This window comes from Vulpes lagopus, chromosome 10 (genome assembly GCF_018345385.1).
Source record: "Vulpes lagopus strain Blue_001 chromosome 10, ASM1834538v1, whole genome shotgun sequence".
Classification (NCBI taxonomy): domain Eukaryota; kingdom Metazoa; phylum Chordata; class Mammalia; order Carnivora; family Canidae; genus Vulpes; species Vulpes lagopus.
In genome coordinates, this window is record NC_054833.1 from 51,191,071 (window position 1) to 51,216,165 (window position 25,095).

Below are 25,095 nucleotides of genomic sequence, written 5' to 3' on the forward strand. Positions count from 1 at the left end.
TTTTGTTACGTCCTTGACTTGATGATGTTCTCCTTAGGGTGTACAGATTCTGTCGAAAGAGGCGATCGATGCCTGTAGTCCCTGAGATTGTGGGCTGTGCAATCTGCACTGGCTCTGTGGCTTACCTTCTTTGTCACTGCAGGACCATAATGTCCTGAGCTTCAGTGTTGTCTTCATCTGTAAAATGGATGCAATAGTGTGTTTCATGGTGTTATTGTGAGAATTGAGACTATCCGTCTCAAACTGCCTCAAGTGTTTTCATTAAATGCTCATGATCATTACCAAATGACACTTTGCTCCTGGGGCTTATTTTTCCAATAGTCCTAGGGCCCCAGAACTTCTGTTTCTTTGCTCACCAAGAGAAAAACCCTAAATTGTGTTAATTCAGCTAAATTCCTTCTGGTTAGGCCAGACCCATCGAGATGCCTCCCTAAACAAAAGGACCCTTAATCTCACTATGAAATATCCACCTGCATGATAAGGCAAAATTGCAGTCATATCTTATTGCACATGGTTTCCCCTTCTTGTTACTTAGGCCCCTCACACGTGTAATTGGACTTGTTAGGTAAGAGCTATTTTTAAACTGATAGATCAGAGCCTGCATATCCCTAGCTGCCAAATTTGCATTGATTTGCTTGTTCTTTTAAGAAGACGTGATACTTTATCAATCACTTGGATAAAAATGAAAGATTTATATTCCCTTATTTTTTTATAGGTTACCCTTTGGTCTGTGACAGCCAGATGAAGGAGACCCCTCCATCATTTCCAGAGAGTGCTAGGGAAGCCTCACAGCTGGAGCAAGACTATGTCCATCGAGTTTATGAAGAGATTGCTGAGCACTTCAGCAGCACGAGACATACTCCATGGCCACGCGTTGTGGAGTTCTTGAAAAGTTTGCCATGTGGTTCGTTAGTGGCCGATGTTGGGTGTGGAAACGGAAAGTATCTTGGTGTCAATAAGGAGTTATATATGGCAAGTCATTGTTTCTGGCTCTCTTTTTGCTTAATTTGTTACATTGTTATCACCTGCCTCATGACATAATGCTGTCTTTTAGGTCATTGCTGAAAAGTTATAACCAACAGATGGAAAATTAATGAACACTCCTATTCCTTTTTTTATTCTCCTGAGAATTTGTGGTCATGTGTGCCATTATTTGTAGTGTGTGTGTGTGTGTGTGTGTGTGTGTGTGTGTGTGTGTGTTTCCCCCTCCCTTTAGATTTTGCTTCCTAAGATTATCTTATCAATAAGACTATCTTATGTTTATAAAGCTCTTAACAGGCCAGAAGGGATATTTCTAGAAGCCACTGTCTTTACTTAGATCCTCCTAAGTAGGGATCCCTGGGTGGCGCAGCGGTTTGGCGCCTGCCTTTGGCCCAGGGCGCGATCCTGGAGACGCGGGATCGAATCCCACGTTGGGCTCCCGGTGCATGGAGCCTGCTTCTCCCTCTGCCTGTGTCTCTGCCTCTCTCTCTCTATCATAAAAAAAAAAAAAAAAAAAAAAAAAAAGATCCTCCTAAGTATGAGAAAGTTAAAGTGTTGTGCCCAAGATTGTGAATCCGAGAAACCACCAAGGAGCCGACACCAATGCAAACCCACAAGGGTTTATTTACAAGCTCGAGCTTGGGTCCAAGTATACCCGTCACAGCGGAGCAGGGACTTGGACCCTGAAGCTAAGATGCGTAGCAGCTTTATAGGGGCCAGTGGCCAATGGGATTGTAACACACATTGAAAGTTGCACAGTCATAGTGACCATTTGAACTGGCCTATCACTCTGGTCAGAATTGGCGGGCAGTTTTGGCGGGCACAAGGCAGGGTTACATTTTTATGAGCCGATTTCCGGTAAGGGTGTGCTCAGTGGCTTGACTAGGGTGGGGCAGCACCTTAAGCAATAAGCAGGTCATGTGGGGGTCATACAGGAGGTGGTGGGTGCAGCACAAAATGGAGTTAGTCCTGTTCTGCTTGTCCAGGGATAGGGGATTTTTGTTAAATTTCCTGGGTCCCACAAAAGCTGATATTTTTATGTCTGTTAGAAATGAAGCCACTGAGACTCACAGAGAACAGTACTTCCCTGCTGTCATATAATTAGGGGACTTACTGGAACTTGAACCCATGCTTCTGATGCCACATATGGTGTTCTTTTAGTAGGAAGAAATAAAGGTTACTATTTTGAGGTGTCTTACTGTGGAGGACACTAAGGCTTAAAATAGCTTAAACCCTGAGACCGAGGTTACAGCATGAGGCCCTGGATTTGAACCTACTTTTTTCTCCTGCCAAATTTCTCTTTCCAGTAGCTATGATTTCCTTGCCTAAGGTCCACTTTTTTCCTGCCATGCAGGAAAATGTGAGAATGTTCCAAGTGGAACATTCTCCCTGCACTAGGGCATTATTGTAGGTAGCCATATCCTGGCTGCTTTGGGAGGACTAAAGCTTCCCTTTTTCAAGATTCGGGGCAGGAGATGCTGAGTAAGGAGCATAGCCGGGAGAGTAAGAGCAGCCCACGCTCACGGGCTCCGGGGGTGCATCCCACTGCGCATCCTCTGCATCTCGATCTCGTCCTCAATAATCTGCACCTCCATGAAGAAAGTAAGTCACTCTTGCACCTGAGGGAGGGCAGTTTTGTACATTGAGACAGATAAAAGCACAGCTTTTCATCAAGATAAGACCTTAGTATCCACCTATTATCATCATGTTTACAATTAAATTTTAGTTTATAAAGAATAAGGTCTAATGAGTTAGGTTTGTTAATGTGGAAGAAGTGAGTTTTGATGGGCCACTTAAAAATCAAAGTGACATCCTCTGATATTTTCATCTTAAGGTATTATCCAAAATGTTTCCCAGTGAGCTCTGCTTTTGGACTTCCCTGATGATAACCCACAGCTTTGTCGAGTCAGGCAGCACTCAGGACAGTGAACTGAGGCTGAGGTCAACCACACTGACGTAGTCTTATGGATTGCATCATCCTGTTACGAAGGAAAAAAATGATTTCTTGGTAAACTGAGCCAAAAAATCGGAATCTGCTCAAGGAGGAATATGTTTAATAGAATTAGAAAATCACAAGTATAGTCCCTTCTCATAATTTATATTCACTTTATGGTTGGGAGTCCATGTGTACTGCTTCCTCTCTGCTCTTCGTAGAACCTACTGCAGTGTCTAGCCTCTTGGGAAGGCTCAGTAAGTGTTGGTTCAGTGGAGGAATGAAAACTCCTTGTCTGCTTGGAATTACGGTTTTCATTATACCAGAAACGGAATTACATGTGATAAACGGGAAGCCTGCCTTTTGAAGTTGCTGAAGCTCCAGCCTATATATTGGAGTGTGTTTTGAGCAGCTGACTTTGAGACTGAAAATATGTGCATTTTTTGATACTCATGAGGGAATGTGACCTGAGACATTCATTCAAGGTATTCATATGTAGGATTGTCTCAGAATTTTAAAAACTATGATTATCATTATTACCTGCTTCCTTAACAAAATATATTTTTAAAATACTAGCTTAGGCTCTCAGAGAGAGTTTTATCAGCTGCTTTTCACTTTTTTAGATGTCCTCAGTTACTCCTCATTTCTGTCATCAACACTAGCTGCTGTCTTTATTTTCAGGGGTAAATTTTATAAGCAAAGACTATGCCTTCAAGAGACTGCTACCTTTATAATAGTACCAACAGTAGATGACATAGTATGGACCTCAGCGTGGCTCACTCACTAAGTGATCATTCTGTGCATTGGTCTCAGACCACATTCACTCTGAATGTGGTTTGTAGATAAGTCATTACTTAATACGTGTTAGGGACTTTCTTGGTTGCTGTAAATAGTTGGGATTACAGGTATAATAATAATGCCAGGAATCTATTTATAGTGATAAGAATTGGAGATAATGTTTCTGTAAGACTCTTCTGTACATTTCTGTTTGTTTTGTTTTGGTTTCTGACTGTTGACTATCCCAGTAAAGAACAGAAAGGCCCTAAGAATATCCGGTACCTGCTGTGTGCTAAGTGCTGTGTTCTGTTTTCTCATGTAGTGTGTAGGATTGGTATTCCTGTCTCCATTTTACAAATGGGAGAACGGACGCTTGGTCACGTTACAACAGGCCCAAGGTTATCTGATGTCAGGACAAGTACTAGAACCTCCTCTCCAGCTGCAGAGTCCATATAGTCTGGCGTTCTGCTGAGAGAGAGCTTCACGGCCAGCTCTGGTGACAGACAACAGCTGCTGTTGTCTTAGATGTGGCAGAAATCATGTCTCATTTGTTGTTCACTTACTTGGCACATGATGGAAACTCATTGATGGTTGAATGGTGAGGAGCAAACCTGTGAGTTCACCTTCTATTTCTCACATGAAAAGTGGAATAGACACAGTGCTGTGTTCTGTAACCTTGAAGGAAATGGGACAGACTCAACAATGGGTGGGCCCTAGCTCAGAATGACATACCTTGAGGATACATAGGTTTCTCTTTGTATCTAGATTCCAGGATGAGAGATTTTGTCCACCCTTTGTTCCAAATGGTAATAATAACATTTGCATAGTCCTTTGTGGTTAGGAAGTATTTAATATGCATCATTTTGTTTGGTTCTCCTATCAACCCTGAGATGTAGGCATTTTTATAATGAGGAAACAGAAGCTAAGTGCCTTTCCTAGGTTGTTCAGCTGGTTATTGCTGAGGCCAGACTTTAGCTCAAGACTTTAGGGGGCCGTTTTCACTGCACGTGACTGGCTTTGTCTGCCTGTTCCCCTGCGCTCTGAACTCCTTACTGCCAGTCTGATTTCCCTACAGTTGCTTGTTTTCTTAGCAGTTTTTTAAATGTTGTGTTTTTTAAGTAATAAAAATAGTTGCAATGCGGAAAATGGACAAACGGAAAGGTGTTTGCCTATAATCTTAATACCCTAATAAAGCAGCTTTATATCATCACAAGTATGCATGCAACTCGATGACTCCATATCACCTCATATTTCCACTATGATGTGTACCCTTACATAGTTACTGGACCTTATAACATTCTGCGAGGTTCCTTGTGTTCAGTGTGGAGTTAGTATACATAACACAGTAATGAGCACCTACGCTGAGAAGCTTGTGGGTTTTTAGAGTGAGAAAGGAAGGAAGGAAGCATGTGGGTTTTTGGAGTTAGAAAGCCTGGGTGTAAGTCTGTCCCACCACTTACCTCTGCTAACTTGGGGCAGATTACTTACATGTGGTGAGACAAGTCTTCTGCGTCTGCAGTGTGTTAACAGATAACTCAAGAGTGTGTGTCAGGGTTGAGGTTATTAAAACAAAGAATCTGCTGTCATACCTGGTGGCTGCTCCAGTAAAAGGCAATTTTTTTTTAGCCCATTTAGCTTTTTTTCATATTTTGGATAGTTCTTTGGGGGATGAATTTTTAGAAGAACAATTATTGGGTCAAAAGTTGTAAATATTTCTGGGGCACCTGGGTGGCTCAGTTCTTTCAGTGTCTGACTCTTGATCTTAGCTCAGGTTGTGAGTTCAAGCCCCATGTTGGGCTCTGCACTGAGCATGAAGCCTACTTAAAAAACAAAAAGAGTCATGAACATTTTTATCTTCCTTAAAAAGCAGTGTGCAAAATTGCTTTTGAAAATCAGTGGGGTCCATTTGTACTGTCACCAGCACTTTGAGAGCGAGTTTTATTACCACCGTCACCAAAGTGCATTTTGGTTTTAAAGTATTTTTGATACTTTACTAGGAGAAAAAAATGAAATCTTGTTTTGCATTTTGCACCTTTGATTACTAGAGTGAAAGTTTTTTCATTTTTAGCAGTCCTTCTGGAATTGCATGTTTCGTGTTTTGTTGAAGATTCTAAAAATTGTAAAGGAGTGTAAGTATACAGTTGAAGCCTAACCAGTGTGTGTTTTTATGTCCCTGACCTCCATCCAGTGTACAGAATTATGTAGCTTGTCGTGAGTCCTTTAATAAACGTGAGTGCTTCTAAATCTCATTTATCAACAAGCCCTTTTCTCTCATGCTGTTGACACTATGCAGCATGATTAGGGAGAACCTCAGATATTGGGTAGTATCCTTGGTACGGAGGCTGAAGGAAAGTGAAAAATAGTAATGGGGAGAGAGGAAGTGAGTGACCATCTGATTGCAGCTTATGAAAGACTTGGGCAGGGTGAGCACAGGATGAAGGTGCAGAGCCAGGCATGCATCGTGTCTGCACCAGACCTGTGTCGTGTCTGCACCAGACCTGCTGCTTTGTGGGTCTCATTGGCGCACAAAGGCACTCGTACAGGTACCTGTGGTGGCCTGGAAGCCAGAAGGAAGGGACTTCCTCTTGTTTGCTTTGGCTGCTGTGTTCCATGTTCTGCTGTATCTGTGGTTCTCGGGTAATAACTTCCCTTCTTTGTTGAGCACTGTGTCCTGGTATTTGTTTTGTAGTTAAGTTGGATTTTTTTAGACTTTTAGTAAGATTTATATCAATCTGACAAAACTTTACAGACTTGAAACTTCTGACTCCATGAAATGAATTTTATTGTAAAAAAAAAAAAAAAAGGTAGCAACCACCAAAATGTAATACACATATTATTTGAGTGGTATTGTCAGCTTAATATTGTGACTGCTGGCTTAGCAGCATAGAATATGGATGAAAATAAAAGTAATGAGCCAGTTATGTATCTTACGTAGGTAAAGACGGCAAGCAATTGGGAATGGTGTCACTGTTATCAATGGGCCCTTCGTACTTTCTCATCTTAAAATATATCAATGATACATCGCTATACTTTACCTCTAGCTTAGTACCTTTTATTATACTTCAAAAATTAATGCAGCTCTAGGATAGAATATAGAAGCTGCTTAATACCAGTTAGAAATTGAGCAAATTCTTATTAAGTATGACTAGCATGGCAGTGTGATTTAACTTAATAAGACTTGTTTTGACACGAAGACTCATATTCTTTATTCTCACATAGACTGAGGGAACCTAATAATCAGTGTTCACTGCATCTAAAATTCAAATGAGTAGATACAGGCTTGAGGTGGCTACTTCTGTCTGCTGAAATCTATCACATTTCTTTTTCTCTATTTCATACAGAGTGAGTTAAGAAATATCTGGGGATAATTATTAGTGATTTAACATTTCTTATGCCCCTCCCCCTCCTAGCCCTCCCTCAGTTTACCTGTGCACATTGTACAGTGCTCTCTCCCTACCTGTGCACACACATGTGCACATGCATGCATATGGTACTCTCAGGATTAAACACAAAACTGTGTACAAAAATACCAGCAGAGCTAGAGAGGAGATAGGCACTCCTGGCACCCGAACACTTGCCGCAGGACCAGGTCGTGTGGAAGGTGTGTGAGGCCTCCCTGCCTGGAGGGGAGGAAGGGGTGTGGCTATTCCCTCAAGGTGATTGCATTTGACTAAACAGTTCAATTAAATAGCGTTCTACAAATTTTGAATTCATCACTTTATTTTTGATATATATAGGTTAGGTGTAAATTTAGCAGAACAAGACTCAATAGCTTTAAAAAATGAAATAAATTATTTTACTTTTTTCTTGTTTGGGGATTTTATTTTCTGATTGTGTTGTGCCCAAGATCGCGAATTCGAGAAACCACCAAGGAGCCGACACCAATGCAAACACACGAGGGTTTATTTACAAGCTCGAGCCTGGGTCCAAGTATACCAGCGGAGCAGGGACTTGGACCCCGAGACTAAGAGGTGTAGCAGCTTTATAGGGGCCAGTGGCCAATGGGATACTCAGACAGTTGCATAGTCATGTCAGTCCACACTCAGGTGGCCGATTGAATTACATCTTACCCTATAGTATCCATTTGAGCTGGCCTATTACTTTGGTCAGAATTGGCTTGGCTGGCACAAGGCAGAGTTACATTGTTATGAGCCGATTTCTGATTAGGGTGTGCCCAGCAGCTTGACTAGGGTGGGGCAGCACCTTAAGCAATAAGCAGGTCATGTGGGGGTGATACAGGAGGTGGCAGGTGTAGCACAAAATGGAGTTAGTCCTGCTCTGCTTTGCCAGGGGTAGGGGATTTTTGTTAAATTTCCTGGGCCCCACAATTGTACAGTAAAATATATTGAAAAGTAAAAAGAAGCAGGCAAATGAGTGGGAAATATCAGAAGGGAAGACAGAACATGAGAGACTCCTAACTCTGGGAAACGAACTAGGGGTGGTGGAAGGGGAGGTGGTCGGGGGGTGGGGGTGACTGGGTTACGGGCACTGAGGGGGGCACTTGATGGGATGAGCACTGGGTGTTATTTCTATATGTTGACAGATTGAACATCAATAAAAAATAAATTTATTAAGAAAATAAAACAATGAATGAATGAATGAATGAATGAATGAATGAATAAATGAATAAATAAATAAATAAATAAATAAATAAATAAATAAATAAATAAAAGCAGGTAAAACCCCAGCTGTCCTCCTGCTATCTGGGCCATCACAGTACAGTTTATGTCATGTCAGGAGACACCTGCAACTCTGCACAAAAATCTGAAGGTCTGTGTTTATGGGATAATTTCCATGTTTATACGCATGATACTACAAAAAGATCTAGATTCTGGTTGGTGATCCCCTGCGATGCCAGTTAGGACTTCCTGTTTCCACCTTTGTCATCTTTACTCTAGTCCTTTTGTTTCCATTCAATAATTTGAGTTCAGTTTGATGCCTGTGAGGACTAGCAACACTGCCCTGTAAGCACATGATCTGACCTTGTGCCAGCTGCAGGGCAGAAAATCACGACCTTGCACCGTTTCACAATGTGAAATCTAATAACTCATACTAATGAATAAACCCATTGCTTGTAATTTCTCTTGACATTTAAACAGGATATTATGCAATTCTTTCTTTTTCTCTATTACAGATTGGTTGTGATCGGAGCCAGAAGCTAGTGGACATCTGCAGAGAGCGGTGTTTCCAGGCCCTCGTCTGTGATGCGCTGGCAGTGCCCCTATGCAGCGGGTCCTGTGATGCCTGCATCTCCATTGCTGTGATTCACCATTTTTCAACAGCAGTGAGTATCGCCTCTCTCTCCAAGAACCTATAGCTAAGGTGATGAGAGATGTTTGTGGAAGTGACCGCGGTGGACCTGATTTTAGTTTTTCTTTCCTTCCTTCCCATTCTCTTCCTTGTCATCCTGAGGTTGGTTCCCTCTGATGAGAAGGCATGTGGCCTGGAGAGGGGCTGCAGGGCAGTGGTGCTCCCGCAGAAGCCCGTGGACTCCATCCTTGGGCTACCCTGAGTCTTCTCATCTTCTCCTGGCTTCCCCGCATGCAGGGTCCCTACATTTCAGCTGTCCGGGCTGTGGGGGCTCAGCAACCTTGGGCTTTCTGCCCACTCCCTTGGCCTCCAAGCTCCTCTGTTTCCCCTCTGCCTTCCTCAGCCCCTTGCTTGCCTCCCTAATGGTTGGGTTCCCTTCTTTCCCATCCTTCCCTTTTTTCAAAATTCAGGTATTTAGCTGGTAGTAGTCTGCTACTCATGCTTTTAATTAGCCACATATGTTTCTAATTTTAAAATAAGTGAATTAAATGTTTTATATTTTTCTTACAAGAAGAAAAAGAATCTAATTTTTCCTGTGTGTCAGTGGTTTCTCCCCTAATCAAAGCAGTAATTTTATAGATTGCCCTGTGCTGGCATCACCTGATGACCTAAAGTGAATTCAGAATGAAATCAAGAAGAAAACCCTCCATGTCTATTTTATTAACGCAAATAAAAATGTTCTTTTCCCTGTTTCTTTAATACCTTCTTCCCTTCAATCACAGAACAGAATTTTCTTATTTTTTTCTTTTGTGTTTTATATTTTGTTAGACTTTATGGGCTATTCATCCTAATTAAAAACAGCCCTCTCGGGATCCCTGGGTGGTGCAGCGGTTTAGCGCCTGCCTTTGGCCCAGGGCGCAATCCTGGAGACCCGGGATCGAATCCCACATCAGGCTCCCGGTGCATGGAGCCTGCTTCTCCCTCTGCCTGTGTCTCTGCCTCTCTCTCTCTCTCTCTCTCTGTGTGACTATCATAAATAAATAAAAATTTAAAAAAAAATCCCTCTCGTCAGTTATACTATCCTGTTTCCTCTCCATATCTCCTCTTGGTTGATAAAGGACAATGTATTTTCTACCAGGAGCGTAGAGTGGCAGCTCTCCAAGAACTTGTTCGGCTCCTGAGACCTGGTGGGCGGGCACTTGTTTACGTCTGGGCAATGGAACAAGAATATAATAAGAAGAAATCCAAGTATCTTCGAGAAAATAGAATTAACCAAGGAAAGGAAGAGGGGACCAGCAGTGATACAGCTATGCCAGAGTTGCTGGTGGAGCAGGTGCCTAATGTAAGTAGTCGAGACTCCGAGTGCTGTGTCTCCTCCGTTACTGACCTCCCGGAGGGAGGGCATAAGGCAAGGATAGTCACTAATGCTAAGCTGCCTGTTCATACGAATAGGACCTCCTTTCCTTCTCAAGACTTGCTGGTTCCCTGGCACCATCAGGGAAACCCTGGAGAAGGCAAGCCTGGGCATCCAGCCGGAGCCCATGACCCAGGCCCTGTGTTTCACCGATACTACCACGTGTTCTGTGAGGGAGAGCTGGAAGCTGCCTGCCAGACTCTGAACAGTGTCAGCATCCTGCAGAGCTACTATGATCAGGGCAACTGGTGTGTGATTCTTCAAAAGGTCTGATTGTCTCTGTGAACATAGATACAGGGAAGAAATGCTCAGCTTGTTTTTGTAAAGGAGACGAGATTTACTGTCTTTTTCATTAAAGAGAGAACTTGTGGAAAAGTGCCAAAGGAGACCGCCTGAGAGAAATTTGGGAGTAGAGATTAATTAGGATGCATCCAGGCTGCTACTACGCTGACTTCCTTTTATCCATAAAAGTGGACTTCTCCTAAATGAGGAGGAACGGGGATGGTTTGTAAAAGTGATTGAAGTAGTCTGTGACTATTTGGGATCCCGGAGTGAGAATACAGTATTTTGAAGATAAACTTTTTTGCTATAAATGTTACTAATTGAACTAAATCATGTAGAGTCTTGGTTATGTAATCATATAACATTTTAATAAAGAAAATATTCTTGGTCAGTAGAGAATTGTCTGTGAAGTTTTCTTTTTTTTAAGATTTTTTTTATTTATTCATGAGAGACACACAGAGAGGCAGAGATACAGGCAGAGGGAGGAGAAGCAGGCTCTGTGCAGGGAGCCCGATACAGGACTTGATCCCAGGACTCCAGGATCATGCCCTGAGCCAAAGACAGATGCTTAACTGCTGAGCCACCCAGGCATCCTGTTTGTGAAGTTTTATCTTTGATTGTGAACTCTGTAAAATCACAGATGATAACCGTTCTGTGCCCTCACCTCACAGGGCTTAGCATATAGTAGGTGCTCAGTAAAATATTAGTCCATCAGATAATAATTATACCTTAGTAGGAACTTCATCCAACAGATACTCATTGAACCCCTCCTATATATTAGTTACTATTTTAAGCACTGGTTGTGGAGCAGTGAACAGAAGCTCTTGCCCTCCTGGAATTTACATTGTAGAAGGAGGACAAACGGTAAGCAAATAAATAGATACTATGTGCTAGGTAGTGATAAATGCCATGGGGAAAATGCAAAATGGAGTGAGAGGTTGTACCTAAGAACAAAAGATTTATATTTAAGGGGCTGAGATAACCACTAATCCTGAGTAGTTTATTACCAAGAATTCATTGGTCTCCCAAATGTGTTCACTGGGTGCTACAGGCAACCCCAGTATGCTCTTGTACTAACTCCTTTGTTTAAATAGCTAAAGTAAAAATTGTCAGCCAGACCTAGTTATGCCCATATAGTCAAAGCCATCGTGTCACTGTTGGGTATTTCTAGTTCATTCACAGTTTGTTCTAGTCTGGGTGCGATCAGCAGTTTTTACTTACAAATATGTCATAGTTACTCTGTTAACTTAGGTCAAGTTTCTAGGGGGAACAAAGGTAGAAAGTTAAGCATAGGTCAAATGATCATGTGCAAAGGAAAGTGCTTCTCTAAATAACTGCCAGCATGCATTGCCTTTATAGTCATAATGCTTAAGACAACTTTGAGAGAAATTGCTTTCCATGAATGATGATGCCCAGACGATTGTATCTCTTGTTACTGTTTGTGATAAGTTGTTTTCAAGCATCAACATTCCAGAAACCAGAAGTGATCAATAGGTCTTAGGTGAGACAATGGTGATAATTATAATTGTTATAATTGTTCCCTCCAGATGAATTTATAAGGTTTATGATATGGAAAGAAAAAATATGGGGCTAAAAAGCAGTTTTAATCTGATAGAAATTCTAGGACTTCACATCGTAATTTGAGTTCAGCTCATGCTAATAAATTTTAGTATATGTACTGCCAAAGTGAGCACTCATGCTAATAAATTTTAAACTCTAGATGGAATAGATGATTTTCAAGGAAGATGAAAATACCAAAATTAATTGGAGAACAGGTAGAAAATAGCATAGGAATTCAAAACTTTGGCTCTTGAATCAGATTTAAAGTTGAACTCTTGGTCTCCCCCCCCCCCCCCTTTTTTTTAAGCTGTGGGACTCTGGACAAATTCCCTGATTTTTTCCATGCTTCAGTTGTTTCAGCTATAAAGTTGGAAGAGTTGTTATGAAATTAGCTGAAATAATATTTACAGAGCTCTTGAGTGCTATAAGAATATAGTAAGCATTTGGGAAAAATGTCTATTACAGTTAACTCCCAAAGAAAGCCCACAGGAGTTTAGGTATTGAATGATGTCAAATCTAATTTAATTGTGTAATAAAAACCTATTTTTTACTGATTTTTTTGGGGGGAATGTTGTTTGTTTGCTTATAAGTTGCAACAGATATATCAAAATTTCCCATTATGATTATGAATTTCTCTATTTGTCCTTCTAGGTCTCAATAGTAACAAGGCCATCAGTAGTAGAGTGAGTAAATAATGGTCAGTTTGTTGTTACTGCATAAGCGATGAAAGTGAATAAACTCCTTACAAGGTACATTATGAATGGATCTCAGAAACCTAATACTGGGTCAGAGAAGCCATTCATGGAGTAATAACTATACGATTCCTGCAGAGTTCAGGTGTGTCTCTTAAGACCACCTTCGCTTCTGTTGCCAATTGTACATTCAGGGGCTCCCCAGAGCACTCTCAGGTTTGATAATTTGCTAGAAGGGCTCACAGAACTCACGGAAACTGCTACACTAATGATCATTGTTTATTTCAGCAGAAGGATACAGATACAGCCAGCCAAGAGAAGTGAAGTGGCACCATTGACCATGGGAGTTACATGCATGGAACTCCCAGTCATCCTCTCCCAGTGAAATTTGGATGGAGCTGACCTCTCCCAGAAACAATACATGACAAATACACATGGAGTGTTGCCAACCAGGGAGGCTCACCTGAGGCTGACTGTTCAGATTTTTAATGGAAGGCCTATCTGCATGGACATGGCTAACTACCCATGCTGCTAACCTTTAACCTCCGGCTGCTCTGGAGGTCAGGATGAAAACCACTTGGCCTGAGGCCCCCAGGTAAACAGATGCTTAGCAGGCAGGATATTGCAAGGGCTTAGATAAAGTCTCCTCCCAGGGGCCTAAGGAAAAGGTCAGACCCCCTTTTGGATAAGGTTTAACTCTACTATGCAGTTTTCTTGAGGCGAGAGTTTAAAAACAAGCAATAGTGTACTTTTACAAGCCTGGATAATAGTGAATTTTTTAATTTAATTTTTTTAAGAGTGAACTTTTGAAAAGAAGGAACAAATGGGCCTTTGGAGTGGTCACAGGGTTCTTTCTCTGGGCACCCTTTACATGGGTGCTTGCTTTGTGTTAATTCACAAACATATTGAGTATGTGATAAGACCTTTTAAATTTTTTTTTGTGATAAAACCTTTTGATTTGTATACCTTTATGTGTAATATAAACTTCAAAATTAAAACAATTTGGGGGCTCCTGGCTGGCTCAGTCAGTTAAGTGTCTGGCTCTTAGTTTTGGATCAGGTCATGATCTTAGGGTTGTGGGATTGAACACCGGGTCAGACTCTCTGCTCACAGCATGGAATCTGCTTCTCCCTCCCTGTATCCCTCCCTTGTTTACACTCTCCTCTCTAATAACTAAATAACCAAATAACTAACTAAATAAATAAATCTTTTCAAAAATAATTTAAAACAACTTATAAAAGAAAGTTCTACATACACAAATGTTTTCAGTATATTCTTATGTCAGCTTTTTTTTTTTTTTAAGATTTTATTTATTCATGAGAGACACACAGAGGCAGAGACACAGGCAGAGAGAGAAGCAGGCTCCCTGCGGGGAGCTCGATATGGGACTCAATCCCAGGACCCCAGGATCATAACCTGAGCCAAAGGCAGATGCTCAATCACTGAGCCATGCAGGTGCCCCTTTATGTCAGCTTCTATAATGTATAATTTACATATAACATTCACCGATTTTAAGTGTACAGTTTGATGAGTTTTGACTCATTGCAGTGGATAGTCATATAATCATTCACACCATCAAGATAGAGAACATTTCCATCACCCCGTGAAGCTGCTTCTGCCCCTTTTCAATTAGTTCTCTCCTTATAGTCAAGACTGATCTGCTTTCTATTGCTGTACTTTTGCGTTTTCTAGAATTTCTGGAATCATACACTTGTAGACTTTTATGTCTCTTTTTTTTTCCATTCAAGACAATACTTTTGAGATTCACCTTTGTTCTTTCATATATCAATAGTTTGTTTCTTTTATTGCTAAGTAGCATTCTATCATAAAAATTTATCACAGTCTGTTTATCATTTCACCAGATGATAGACATTTGGACTATTTCCAGGTCAGAACTTAAAATTTTTTAAGGCTGCTATGAACATTTAGGAGTGCATTTTTGGGGCTCCTGGGTGGTTCAGTTGGTTAAGCGTCTGCCTTCAGCTCAGGTCCTGGGATTGAGTCTTGCATCCGGCTCCCTGCTCAGTGGGGAATCTGCTTCTGCCTTTCCCTTTGCCCATCCCCCTGTTCATACTCTCTCTCTCCCTCTCTCTCTCAAATAAAATCTTTAGGAGTGTGTTTTTGCATCTACATATATTTTCATTTCTCATGAGTAAACACCTCAGAGATGAATCCTGAGTCATATGGTAAGCGTATGTTTAACTTTGTAAGACGCTAGCACACTGTCTTCCAGAGTGGCTGTCCCAGTTTGATAGCCCATGAGCAATGTTTGAGAGCTCCAGTTACTCCCCATCCTTGCCAACACCTGTATTATCAGTCGTTTTAATTAGCTCTTCTACTGTGTATGTGTAATAGTATCTTTCCATATTTTTAATTTGCATTTCCCTAAACACAAGTGATGTGGGGCATTTTTACATTATTTATTTGCTATTTATATATATTCATGGGTGAAAGTTGGTTCAAATCTATCAATTTTTAAAAATTGAGTTGTCTTCTCTTGAGTAAGTTATATAAGTTATGTGTGTTCTAGATAAAAAGTGCTTTATAATTCACATATTTTACAAGTATTTTCTCCCAGTCTGTGGCTTACCTTTTATTTTCTTAGCAATGTCTTTGGAAGAGAGCGCATGTTAAATTTTGATGAAACCCAATTTATCTATTATTTTTTAATATTATAATGTTGTCCTTTTTGTGTTCTGTTTAAGAAATTTTTGCCCAACTCAAATCACTTAAGATTTTCTCTGACATAGTTATCTAGAAGTTTCATGGCTTTAGTCCTTACATTTAAGTCTATGATCCATTTCAAATTAATTTTTGTATACATGTTAAGGATTAGCTTACTTTTTTTGGATGTCAGTGTCCAGTTCCAACATCATTTCAAAAGACTATTTAATTTTTTTTCCAAATGAATTGCTTGACACCTTTTTGGAAAACCAGTTGGACATACAGATATGGATATATTTCAGCATAGTTTTTTTTTTTTTTTTATCTGTGTATCTGTTTTTATACTAATAGTTCACTGTTTTGGCTGCCATAGCTTCATGATAAGTTTTGGAATCAGGTTTCCAACTTTGTTCTTTTTTTTTTAATAATAAATTTATTTTTTATTGGTGTTCAATTTGCCAACATACAGAATAACACCCAGTGCTCATCCCGTCAAGTGCCCCCCTCAGTGCCCGACACCCACTCACCCCACCCTCCGCCCTCCTCCCCTTCCACCACCCCCAGCTCGTTTCCCAGAGTTAGGAGTCTTTATGTTCTGTCTCCCTTTCTGATATTTCCTACCCATTTCTTCTCCCTTCCCTTCTATTCCCTTTCACTATTATCTATATTCCCCAAATGAATGAGAACATATAATGTTTGTCCTTCTCCGATTGACTTACTTCACTCAGCATCATACCCTCCAGTTCAATCCACGTTGAAGCAAATGGTGGGTATTTGTCATTTCTAATGGCTGAGTAATATTCCATTGTATACATAAACCACATCTTCTTTATCCATTCATCTTTCGATGGACACCGAGGCTCCTTCCACAGTTTGGCTATTGTGGACATTGCTGCCATAAACATCGGGGTGCAGGTGTCCCGGCATTTCATTGCATCTGTATCTTTGGGGTAAATCCCCAACAGTGCAATTGCTGAGTCGTAGGGCAGGTCTATTTTTAATTCTTTGAGGAACCTCCACACAGTTTTCCAGAGTGGCTGCACCATTTCACATTCCCACCAACAGTGTAAGAGGGTTCCCTTTTCTCCGCATCCTCTCCAACATTTGTTGTTTCCTGCCTTGTTAATTTTCCCCATTCTCACTGGTGTGAGGTGGTATCTCATTGTGGTTTTGATTTGTATTTCCCTGATGGCACCGATACCAAAAGATTGGGATCGTCCCCTGCGTATTCTCAGACCAAAATGCCTTGAAATTAGAACTAAATCACAAGAAATTTGGAAGGACTTCAAACACGTGGAGGTTAAGAACCATCCTGCTAAAAGATGAAAGGGTCAACCAGGAAATTAAGGAAGAATTAAAAAGATTCATGGAAACTAATGAGAATGAAGATACAACCATTCAAAGTCTTTGGGATGCAGCAAAAGCAGTCCTAAGGGGGAAATACATTGCAATACAAGCATCCATTCAAAAACTGGAAAGATAAAAACAAAAAAACAAAAAAAAACAAAAACAAAACTGGAAAGAACTCAAATACGAAAGCTAACCTTACACCTAAAGGAGCTAGAGAAAAAAACAGCAAATAGATCCTACACCCAGCAGAAGAGAGTTAATCAAGATTCGAGCAGAACTCAACGAAATCGAGACCAGGAGAACTGTGGAAGAGATCAACAAAACCAGGAGTTGGTTCTTTGAAAGAATAAATAAGATAGATAAACCATTAGCCAGCTTATTAAAAAGAAGAGAAAGAAGACTCAAATTAATAAAAGCATGAGTGAGAAAGGAGAGATCACTACCAACACCAAGGAAATACAAACGATTTTAAAAACTTATTATGAACAGCTATACGCCAATAAATTAGGCAATCTAGGAGAAATGGACGCATTTCTGGAAAACCACAAATACCAAAACTGGAACAGGAAGAAATGGGAAACCTGAACAGGCCAATAACCAGGGAGGAAATTGAAGCAGTCATCAAAAACCTCCCAAGACACAAAAGTCCAGGGCCAGATGGCTTCCCAGGGGAATTCTATCAAATGTTTAAAGAAGAAACCATACCTATTCTACTAAAGCTGTTTGGAAAGATAGAAAGAGATGTAGCACTTCCAAATTCGTTCTATGAGGCCAGCATCACCTTAATTCCAAAACCAGACAAAGACCCCACCAAAAAGGAGAATTACAGACCAATATCCCTGATGAACATGGATGGAAAATTCTCAACTTTGTTCTTTTATGCACTTAATCACAACTTCAAAACACACAAAGCAGAATGATATAAGTAAGGGCAGGAAACATACACAAATCTGTAATTAGAGGTGGAAGTTTCAGTGATTGACAGAACAAGTACCTAGAAAATCAGTAAGGGTAGAACAGACTTGAACAACACAACCAACTTAACCTTATTGACATTTATAGAACAGTCCAGCCAACGACAGCAGAATACACAAGAATGTTTACTGAGAAAGACTTTTCTTTAAGGTCATAAAACAAGACTTGATAATTAAAAAGGATCCAAGTCATACAAAATATACTCTCTGGCCACACTGGAAATAACCCATAGATTTGCAAGAATTCAAAAGGGAAAATAGAAAGTAATTTGAACTGAATGAAAATCATGACATAGCAAAATGTGTGCAGGAAAACAAAAAAACACAGCAGGCCTGACATTGCTATCCTTAGAAAGACCTACTTAGAAGGTTGGCCCTTGGCTGGTATCCATGAATTTGGATTTTGGTGTGTGTGTGGGGGAGGGGGGCAGTGGCGGCACATTCCCTCTGCCCTGATAAGATCAGCTCCCTGTGCCTGAAGTGTTTATACAGATATGGTGGTTTATGCTTAGCACCTTTCTTCTGGAAGTCTTGAGTTTGGGTACAGGCCAGGCAGAGAGTGCCTACGTGATCAGCTCTCAGTAAAAAATGTGGGCACTGAGTCCCTAGCTTTTGTGTTTGGCAGCATTTTATGCTGGGGGAATTAGGCATGTCCTATGTGACTTTACTGGGAGAGGACTCTTGGAAACTACTGCCCAGTTTCCTCTGGACTTCACCCCATGTGCCTTTCCCTTTGATGACTGATATATTTTACTACAATAAATCTTAGCCCTGAATACAATGATATGCTCAGTCCTGTGAGTCCTAGTGAATCGCTGAACCTGGGAATCAGCTTGGGGACTCCCAACACATTACGGAAGTAGTGCTCACAGGGAAATATATAGTACTAAATAAATGCCTACGTTAGAAAAGAAAGGTCTCAAAAGAAGAACCTCAACTTTCTTCTTAAACAAGAAAAAGAAGAACAAATGAAATGCACAGGTTGCAGAGGAAAGGAAGTGATACAGATCAAAGCAGAAATCAATGACAGAAAAAAAAATAGAAATTATTAGTGAAACCAAAAGCATGTTCTTGGAGACCAATAAAATTGATAAACTTCTCAACAGACTGAGTTGACCAGGGAGAGAATTCCACGAATTTTATAATTGGAAATTTTGATTAATAAAACATGTTAAGGTAGATTCTCATGAACCCATTTTTTAAAGACTGATGGTGGAAAGAAGTTTATTATTCTATTAATAATGCTTTTTTTCCCCCCAGAACTGTTTACAGTAGGATTACTTCAAATGAGAACCCAATGTAATAAGGGAGTGTTTCTATCATCCACTGAGGAAAATAAGACACAGTTTCTGTATGAAAGAGGTATGATCTTAGCCAGTTCCTAAATATGTTTGAAGATTGTGTTTGAGAATTGGAGATTCCAGATAAAGCAAGTAAAGCCACGTTGATTGACTATAAGGATAAAAATTCTTAAAATGTATTATTTATTCTTTTTGCTACTTTGCATATCTCTTTAGTCCTTGACACTTACAAAAAAGAGAGGTCCTTTCTTTGCATTATTCCTTTCATTGCTTTTCTGCTTTGGAATGGCCACAGTGGCTAAGTCAGGAGTTTACTAAGTGTGTCCATTGTTCTTACCAAGAGCCTTAAGTCAGCCTCCTGAATGTTTTCCACTCACAGTGGGCAGAGAATGTATTAGCTCCCACTTCTGGCCTCTTCTTGATTCCCAGCTTCATCTCTGTATTTTGTCTTCCCTTGAAGATGAAGAGGAGTATTCAAGGTACAGTCTTCCTGGCCTTCTTCTAAAAGAACCTTCTTTAGTTGAAGTCTTGATCTTGCCATAAAAGAATTCCCATATGGAAAGAGAGAAGGCACAAGATGATTTCCAATTAGCTTTTGCAGTTATGACCCTATCATGTTGAAGAATTATCATTTTTCAGTTAATGAGAGAAAGAACCTGAAGTTTTAGCAGAGAGTGTTATAGTGTGACTCATAATTCTTCCCTCTGCTGTTTGGTCAGATTTGAATGAAAATATCTGGGGACTGAGGGTAGGGATTATTTGGTTAGAAATACTAGCTCCCTGAATGTGGCTTCAAAACCTTATTTATAGTATGGAAGCTACTCTGTTCAAATCAGCACTGGATAAGATAGGACAAATGTATGAGAATAATAATGGAGCTCTGATCTGGCTCAAATCATATTTTATATACTCTAGGAATTATAGCCAGATCTTTGAAAATTAGATGTGAAGAGCAGAGTATGGTGGAACTCTGTGCCTGCTTTACTTTTTAGGGTCTGCGTTACTGAACACTCTTCCCTGGTGTCCTTCCGACCTGAGGCAAATTGGTTTAGTGGTTCTAGAAAGAATAAAGCGTTTTTTAAGTCAGACATGGATTTGAAACCGAACTCCACTACTTACCAGCTGTAGGACCCTGGGGAAATGTGCATCTGTAAAGAGAGGCTAATAATACTCACCTTTCAAGGTGTTGGGTGGATTATGTGAGATTACATGTAAAGTACTGCCAGCACTTCATTATATCCTAGATGGTTATGTTCCTTCCCCCATCTTCTGCCTAATTGCATCCCTGAGAGCAAATCTGTCCTTTACCTTTTCTAATCTGTGTGTTTGTGGTGGGAGGAGGGATCAGTTCGACATAGGCATTAATTACCTGATTAATTAATTCAATGCATGTTTATTGTGTGCTTGCTTACTAGTGCCAGGTACTATTTTAAATAGTGAATGCATCTAGGAACGTAAAGAGATCCTATGCCCATGGGACTTACAGTCTAGTTGGAGGGAGTGATACACGTGTGGTGGGACAGACGATAACCAATAAATCTAAGTAAGTAACCCATATATTATGTTAAAAAGGGATGTTTTTTTCCTCCACAGAGAAAAGGAACATAGCAGAAAAAGAGGTTTAAGGGGGGAGATCACATGGGTTCTGTTTGTTTGTTTTTTAAAAAAGATTTTATTTATTTATTTTTAAGTAATCTCTGCACCCAACGTGGGGCTCGAACTTACAACCCTGAGAATGAGAGCCCCATGCTCCATGGACTGAGCCAGCCTGGGTTCGTCTTTAAAAGGGTGGTCAGAAAAAAAATAAAAAATAAAAAATAAATAAATAAAAGGGTGGTCAAGATGGTTGTCTGTGAGAAGAGGAGGAGCTAAGTGTGTACTTGTCTGGGGAAGAGCCTTCCAGACAGAGGAAGAGACCAACGCAAAAGCAAAAGTGCCTGGAGGCTGGTGTGGCTGGAGCCGACTGTGTGAGAGCTGGTGGAGGTGAGGGCAGAGGGTGGTTTGGGAAAGGAGGTAGACCACACAGGATGTGCTGCAAAGTCTGCAGTTTTTTCTGTCAGACGGTGAGCTATTTGAGTGGTTCTGAGTGGATAAGCAATGTGTGGAGACTAGAGAAGATGATGAGGGTGGAAGCAGGGATGCCAGCTGGAAGGCCCTGGCCATCATCAGGATGGGAGATGATGACCGGCTTGCCACAGCGTGGTGGCAGTGGAAGTGGCTTTAGGATATGTAATCTGAAGGTAGAAGTATCAGCATTGGTGACGGGTTTGAGGTGGGGTGTAGGGGAGCAGGAGATGCCAGCAATGCCCCCAAACTTGGGAGAGTGGAGCTGCCCCACAGTTATCTGGATCTGTCCTGGTGGGCTTTATCCTTCAGTTCAGATGCAGTTTTGCTTTGCTCTGTTCTTCCCTTCATTGCTTTCAGGCACAGGTCCATCATGGTGCTGTCTTAAGCTCGTCCTCCTGGTAATACATCTGCAGATAAATCCAGCAGGTACTTTAAGCTCAGGCCACACTCCTGAGCAGCTAGATGTCCAGGCAGTGAAACAGAAATAGAAATCAGTGCAAGGATTGTGATCATAAATTCCTTTAGGGGCCGTTAGGTTGAGATAAACACATACATCCAGGGATTCCGAATTAGGATAAGCAACAGAAAGGCAGGTGATTGATGGCACTTTATTTTTAGTAAATCACTGGAGAGAAAATGCTTCCCCAAGAAGAGCCAGGCGTGCATGAGCATAACCTTCAAATGCCCTTGGCAGGAAGCAAGGGGTAATAAATAGTGATGAAAAGAGGGAGTGAAGAGCTTTATTGTTGCCTTGCCTTCTGTTGGGCCTTTGTTTACAGGTCCCAAAAAAGCCCTGAAAAGCAAGTGTGAAAGAAAAAAACAGATATTCTATTAGAGTGCAAAGTGTCATTGTCTTCCCTCTTGCAAAAGCAGTTGGAGTTTGTTATTGATTCATGAGAAATGGTGACTAAGCCTCAAATGCAATTTTAAAGAATGTCCATTCTGGCTTTTGTAGTTTCCAGCAAGGAAAATGGGGCAGTTAAGGAAATGAAAGCCTTTTGAAGCTGTTTTAAAGGATCAGCATAAAAAGCTAGAGAAGTTTGTACAGTTAAGGAAGGAATTCTTCATCTATGGTCTGTTAATAAGCTTCAGAGTGTCTATGAGTGACCCATAACAGGATACAAATCTATGGGTACATGTGTACATCTTTCTTGGGGAAGGGTCCATATTTTTTTCCAAAAAAAGTGCACAAGCTATAGACTCTAAGCAGTGACCTTTCCTTGCTTATGCTCATGAGATTTTTTTTTAAAGATTTCATTTATTTATTTGAGAGATAGAGAACATGTGTGAGAGACAGAGCATGAGCAGAGGGAGAAGCAGACTCCCCACTGAGCAGGGAGCCTGATAGAGGACTCGATCCCAGGACCCTGAGATCATGACCTGAGCTGAAGGCAGACACTTAATTGAGCCACCTAGGCACACCACTCATGAGATTTAAAGACAGCCCCAAGTCTAAGCTCCTGAGGCACTGAGAGATTAGGATGTAGAGGTGCCCCCGGGATGTGGGTGCATGTAGGGGATAGTAGGTCTATATGATTATTACTTGAATCAGTCCTTGATCTAGCTTTTTTAATACATATTTGAGTCCTGTGTGGGGAAAGACTTTAAGTAAAAACAAAGAAAGTATGTGGTATAGTCCTTAATTTTTTATGAACCTTGGGAAAGGAATGGGAAAGGCACGGTAGGTATTTACCAGGATAGTGGTTTCTTTTCCTACTGAAAACTCCCTTTTTCCCTCTTGGACAATATACAAAACAAGCTAGACTGGCACATCTCCTTGTTAAATAGAGCAGTTAAACCAATAGTAATGGAACCCCCATGCTTTCAGACAGACCAGTGGAAACATTAGCCAGTTCAAGGGAAAAACAAAACTTGCATGCCAGATGGTCCCTGGCTACTGGACTGTAGAGGATGGTGGTACAGGATTCTCTCTGATCTGTGTACTATCACTATGGCCAGGAGCATAGAGGGCTGATTGGCTTGGGCTGGGGTTTTGTGCAATTCCCTATACCTGTCATTGTAGCCAGAGGAATTGGGATCCCTTGACAGGTGTAAGCAATCAGGGCCCTCTTTTGTATATTCAGGTGGCATTAGTCTTGCACAAACCGTGGGATTGAGAATGGGGAAGAGGTCTCTCAAAGGGAGTTTGGCCTGCACTGACCAGAATGACCACAGATGCTAGGCTGCAAACAACGAGGGTTTTACAGCTGCTCTAGGTCCTCTCCAGAAAAGGGTACAAAGGAATCTACATGGTGCAGGTTCACAGTGTTAGCACCAGGAGCCTTTCTGGTAGGGAAGAAATGGTGTAGTGGTGTCTTCTGGCCAGGAATGTTATTGCCATGGGATTAATAACAGTGTCTATGATGACAGGCAGAGTGACAGGGACTGTCTTGGCTTCAACTAGCAGCCAGAGCAACTTCAGAGCTGTGCAGAGCACTGATGGCGTCAGGGGCAGTGTTGGCAGCAGGGCACCTCCAAGGACATTGCAGATTTGTGAGGAGGCCCTAGGATCCTTGAAGAGCTCTGTGGTCCCTCTTCTCTGAAATACATTGAGAGCCCAAGAACTGCTGTCAACAGACTAGGATCCCCTAAGCAGTGGGAATGATTGGATTCTGGGGTGGCAGGGGTGAAGTGGCTGTACTCACTACCAAAGCTAGGCGGGGTTGGTTACCATTGAAGGACAGTCTGACCCCAAGGGACCCGTGGCTCTGGCTGGCTGAGGATGGTGTCCCTAAAAGACAATGAGATGAGAATCTGCTAAATTTTTACTTGAATGTTGTAAGTAGGAAAGGTATTGTTTGAGTCTAACTTGAATCACTGAAATGAGTCTTGGCCCCTCAATCAACTCCCAGACGTGAGCCAGTTCCCAGCCCCAGCTTGAGGAAGGACGCTGGTCCACTGCCAAAAGTTCGTACTGTGAATGTTCATCTCAGCCTTCCTCAAAGGGACATTAGCCCCTTACCCGGTGGCAAAGTCAACAGACCCTGTTGGGATTAGGGGACACTGGCTCTGAACTGACCCCAGTTCTGGGATCCAGGATGGCGCTGTGGCCCAACGGTGAGGGTAGGGGCTCCTGGAGGTCTGGTGATCACTGGAGTCTAAGCTCAGGTTGGCTTCCCGTGGGGCCCAGTGGCCCCCCCCCCAAGCCCATCTGGTGGTGATGTCCCTGGTTCTGGAATGAATAATTGGAATATCCCAACCCAGCAGCTTCTGAGTTCCTGCGTGAGTCCTGGGACCTGTGGAGTGAGGGCTGTTACTTTGGGAAAGGCCACTTGGAAGCCACTAGAACCACCTCCATAAAGAAAACAGACCAGAAGCAGTTCCAAGCTTCTGAGGGCTGCAGAGATGAGCACCACCATCAAGGACTTGAAGGAGGCCAGGGTGGCCATGGCTGCCCTATCCCCATTCAGCTGGCCTTTCTGTGGTGCAGAAAACAGACGGATCTCCAGGAGCAATGGGGGATGATCGGAAGCCCACCCAGTTGGTGGTGAATGGCAACTGCTTTTTTCAGATACGGTTTAATTACTTGGGCCAGTTAGCATGTCCCCTGGTACCTGGTGTGCAGCTGGATGAGTTACCAGAATACATTTCCAACTCATTTTACTTTTTATTCGATCACTAGATACTGTATTACTTGAGTAGTTAAAAATATTTAGTAAAAAAAAAAAAAAAAAAAAAAATATATATATATATATATATATATATATATATATATATTTAGTGACTTCGTGCTTTTAATAATGAGGAGCAAGCTGTGCTTTGGATTCCTGAGCTGCACTTAAATACAGAGCTTGGTTCTTTGACATCAAACTTGTGATTGACTTAGCAGCAAGCAGCAGCTCCTCAAGGT

General features: G+C 41.4%; 1 protein-coding gene across 6 annotated transcripts in view; it reads left to right on the forward strand.

Moving 5' to 3' along the window:
* Window positions 1-25,095, forward strand: part of ALKBH8 (alkB homolog 8, tRNA methyltransferase) — a 91,987-nt gene that overhangs the window by 54,962 nt on the left and 11,930 nt on the right. For 2 of the 6 annotated variants that reach the window (XM_041770949.1, XM_041770950.1), the window contains exons 10-12: window positions 716-972; window positions 8,826-8,975; window positions 10,080-11,064. In XM_041770949.1, coding sequence (XP_041626883.1) covers window positions 716-972; window positions 8,826-8,975; window positions 10,080-10,628 — 956 coding nt within the window. In that variant the 3' untranslated portion in view covers window positions 10,629-11,064. Of the gene's footprint in view, window positions 1-715; window positions 973-8,825; window positions 8,976-10,079; window positions 11,065-11,418; window positions 12,895-13,177; window positions 14,223-25,095 lie in introns of those variants that run through there. The other 4 variants (XR_005990243.1, XR_005990242.1, XM_041770952.1 and 1 more) reach the window with 4 other exon arrangements.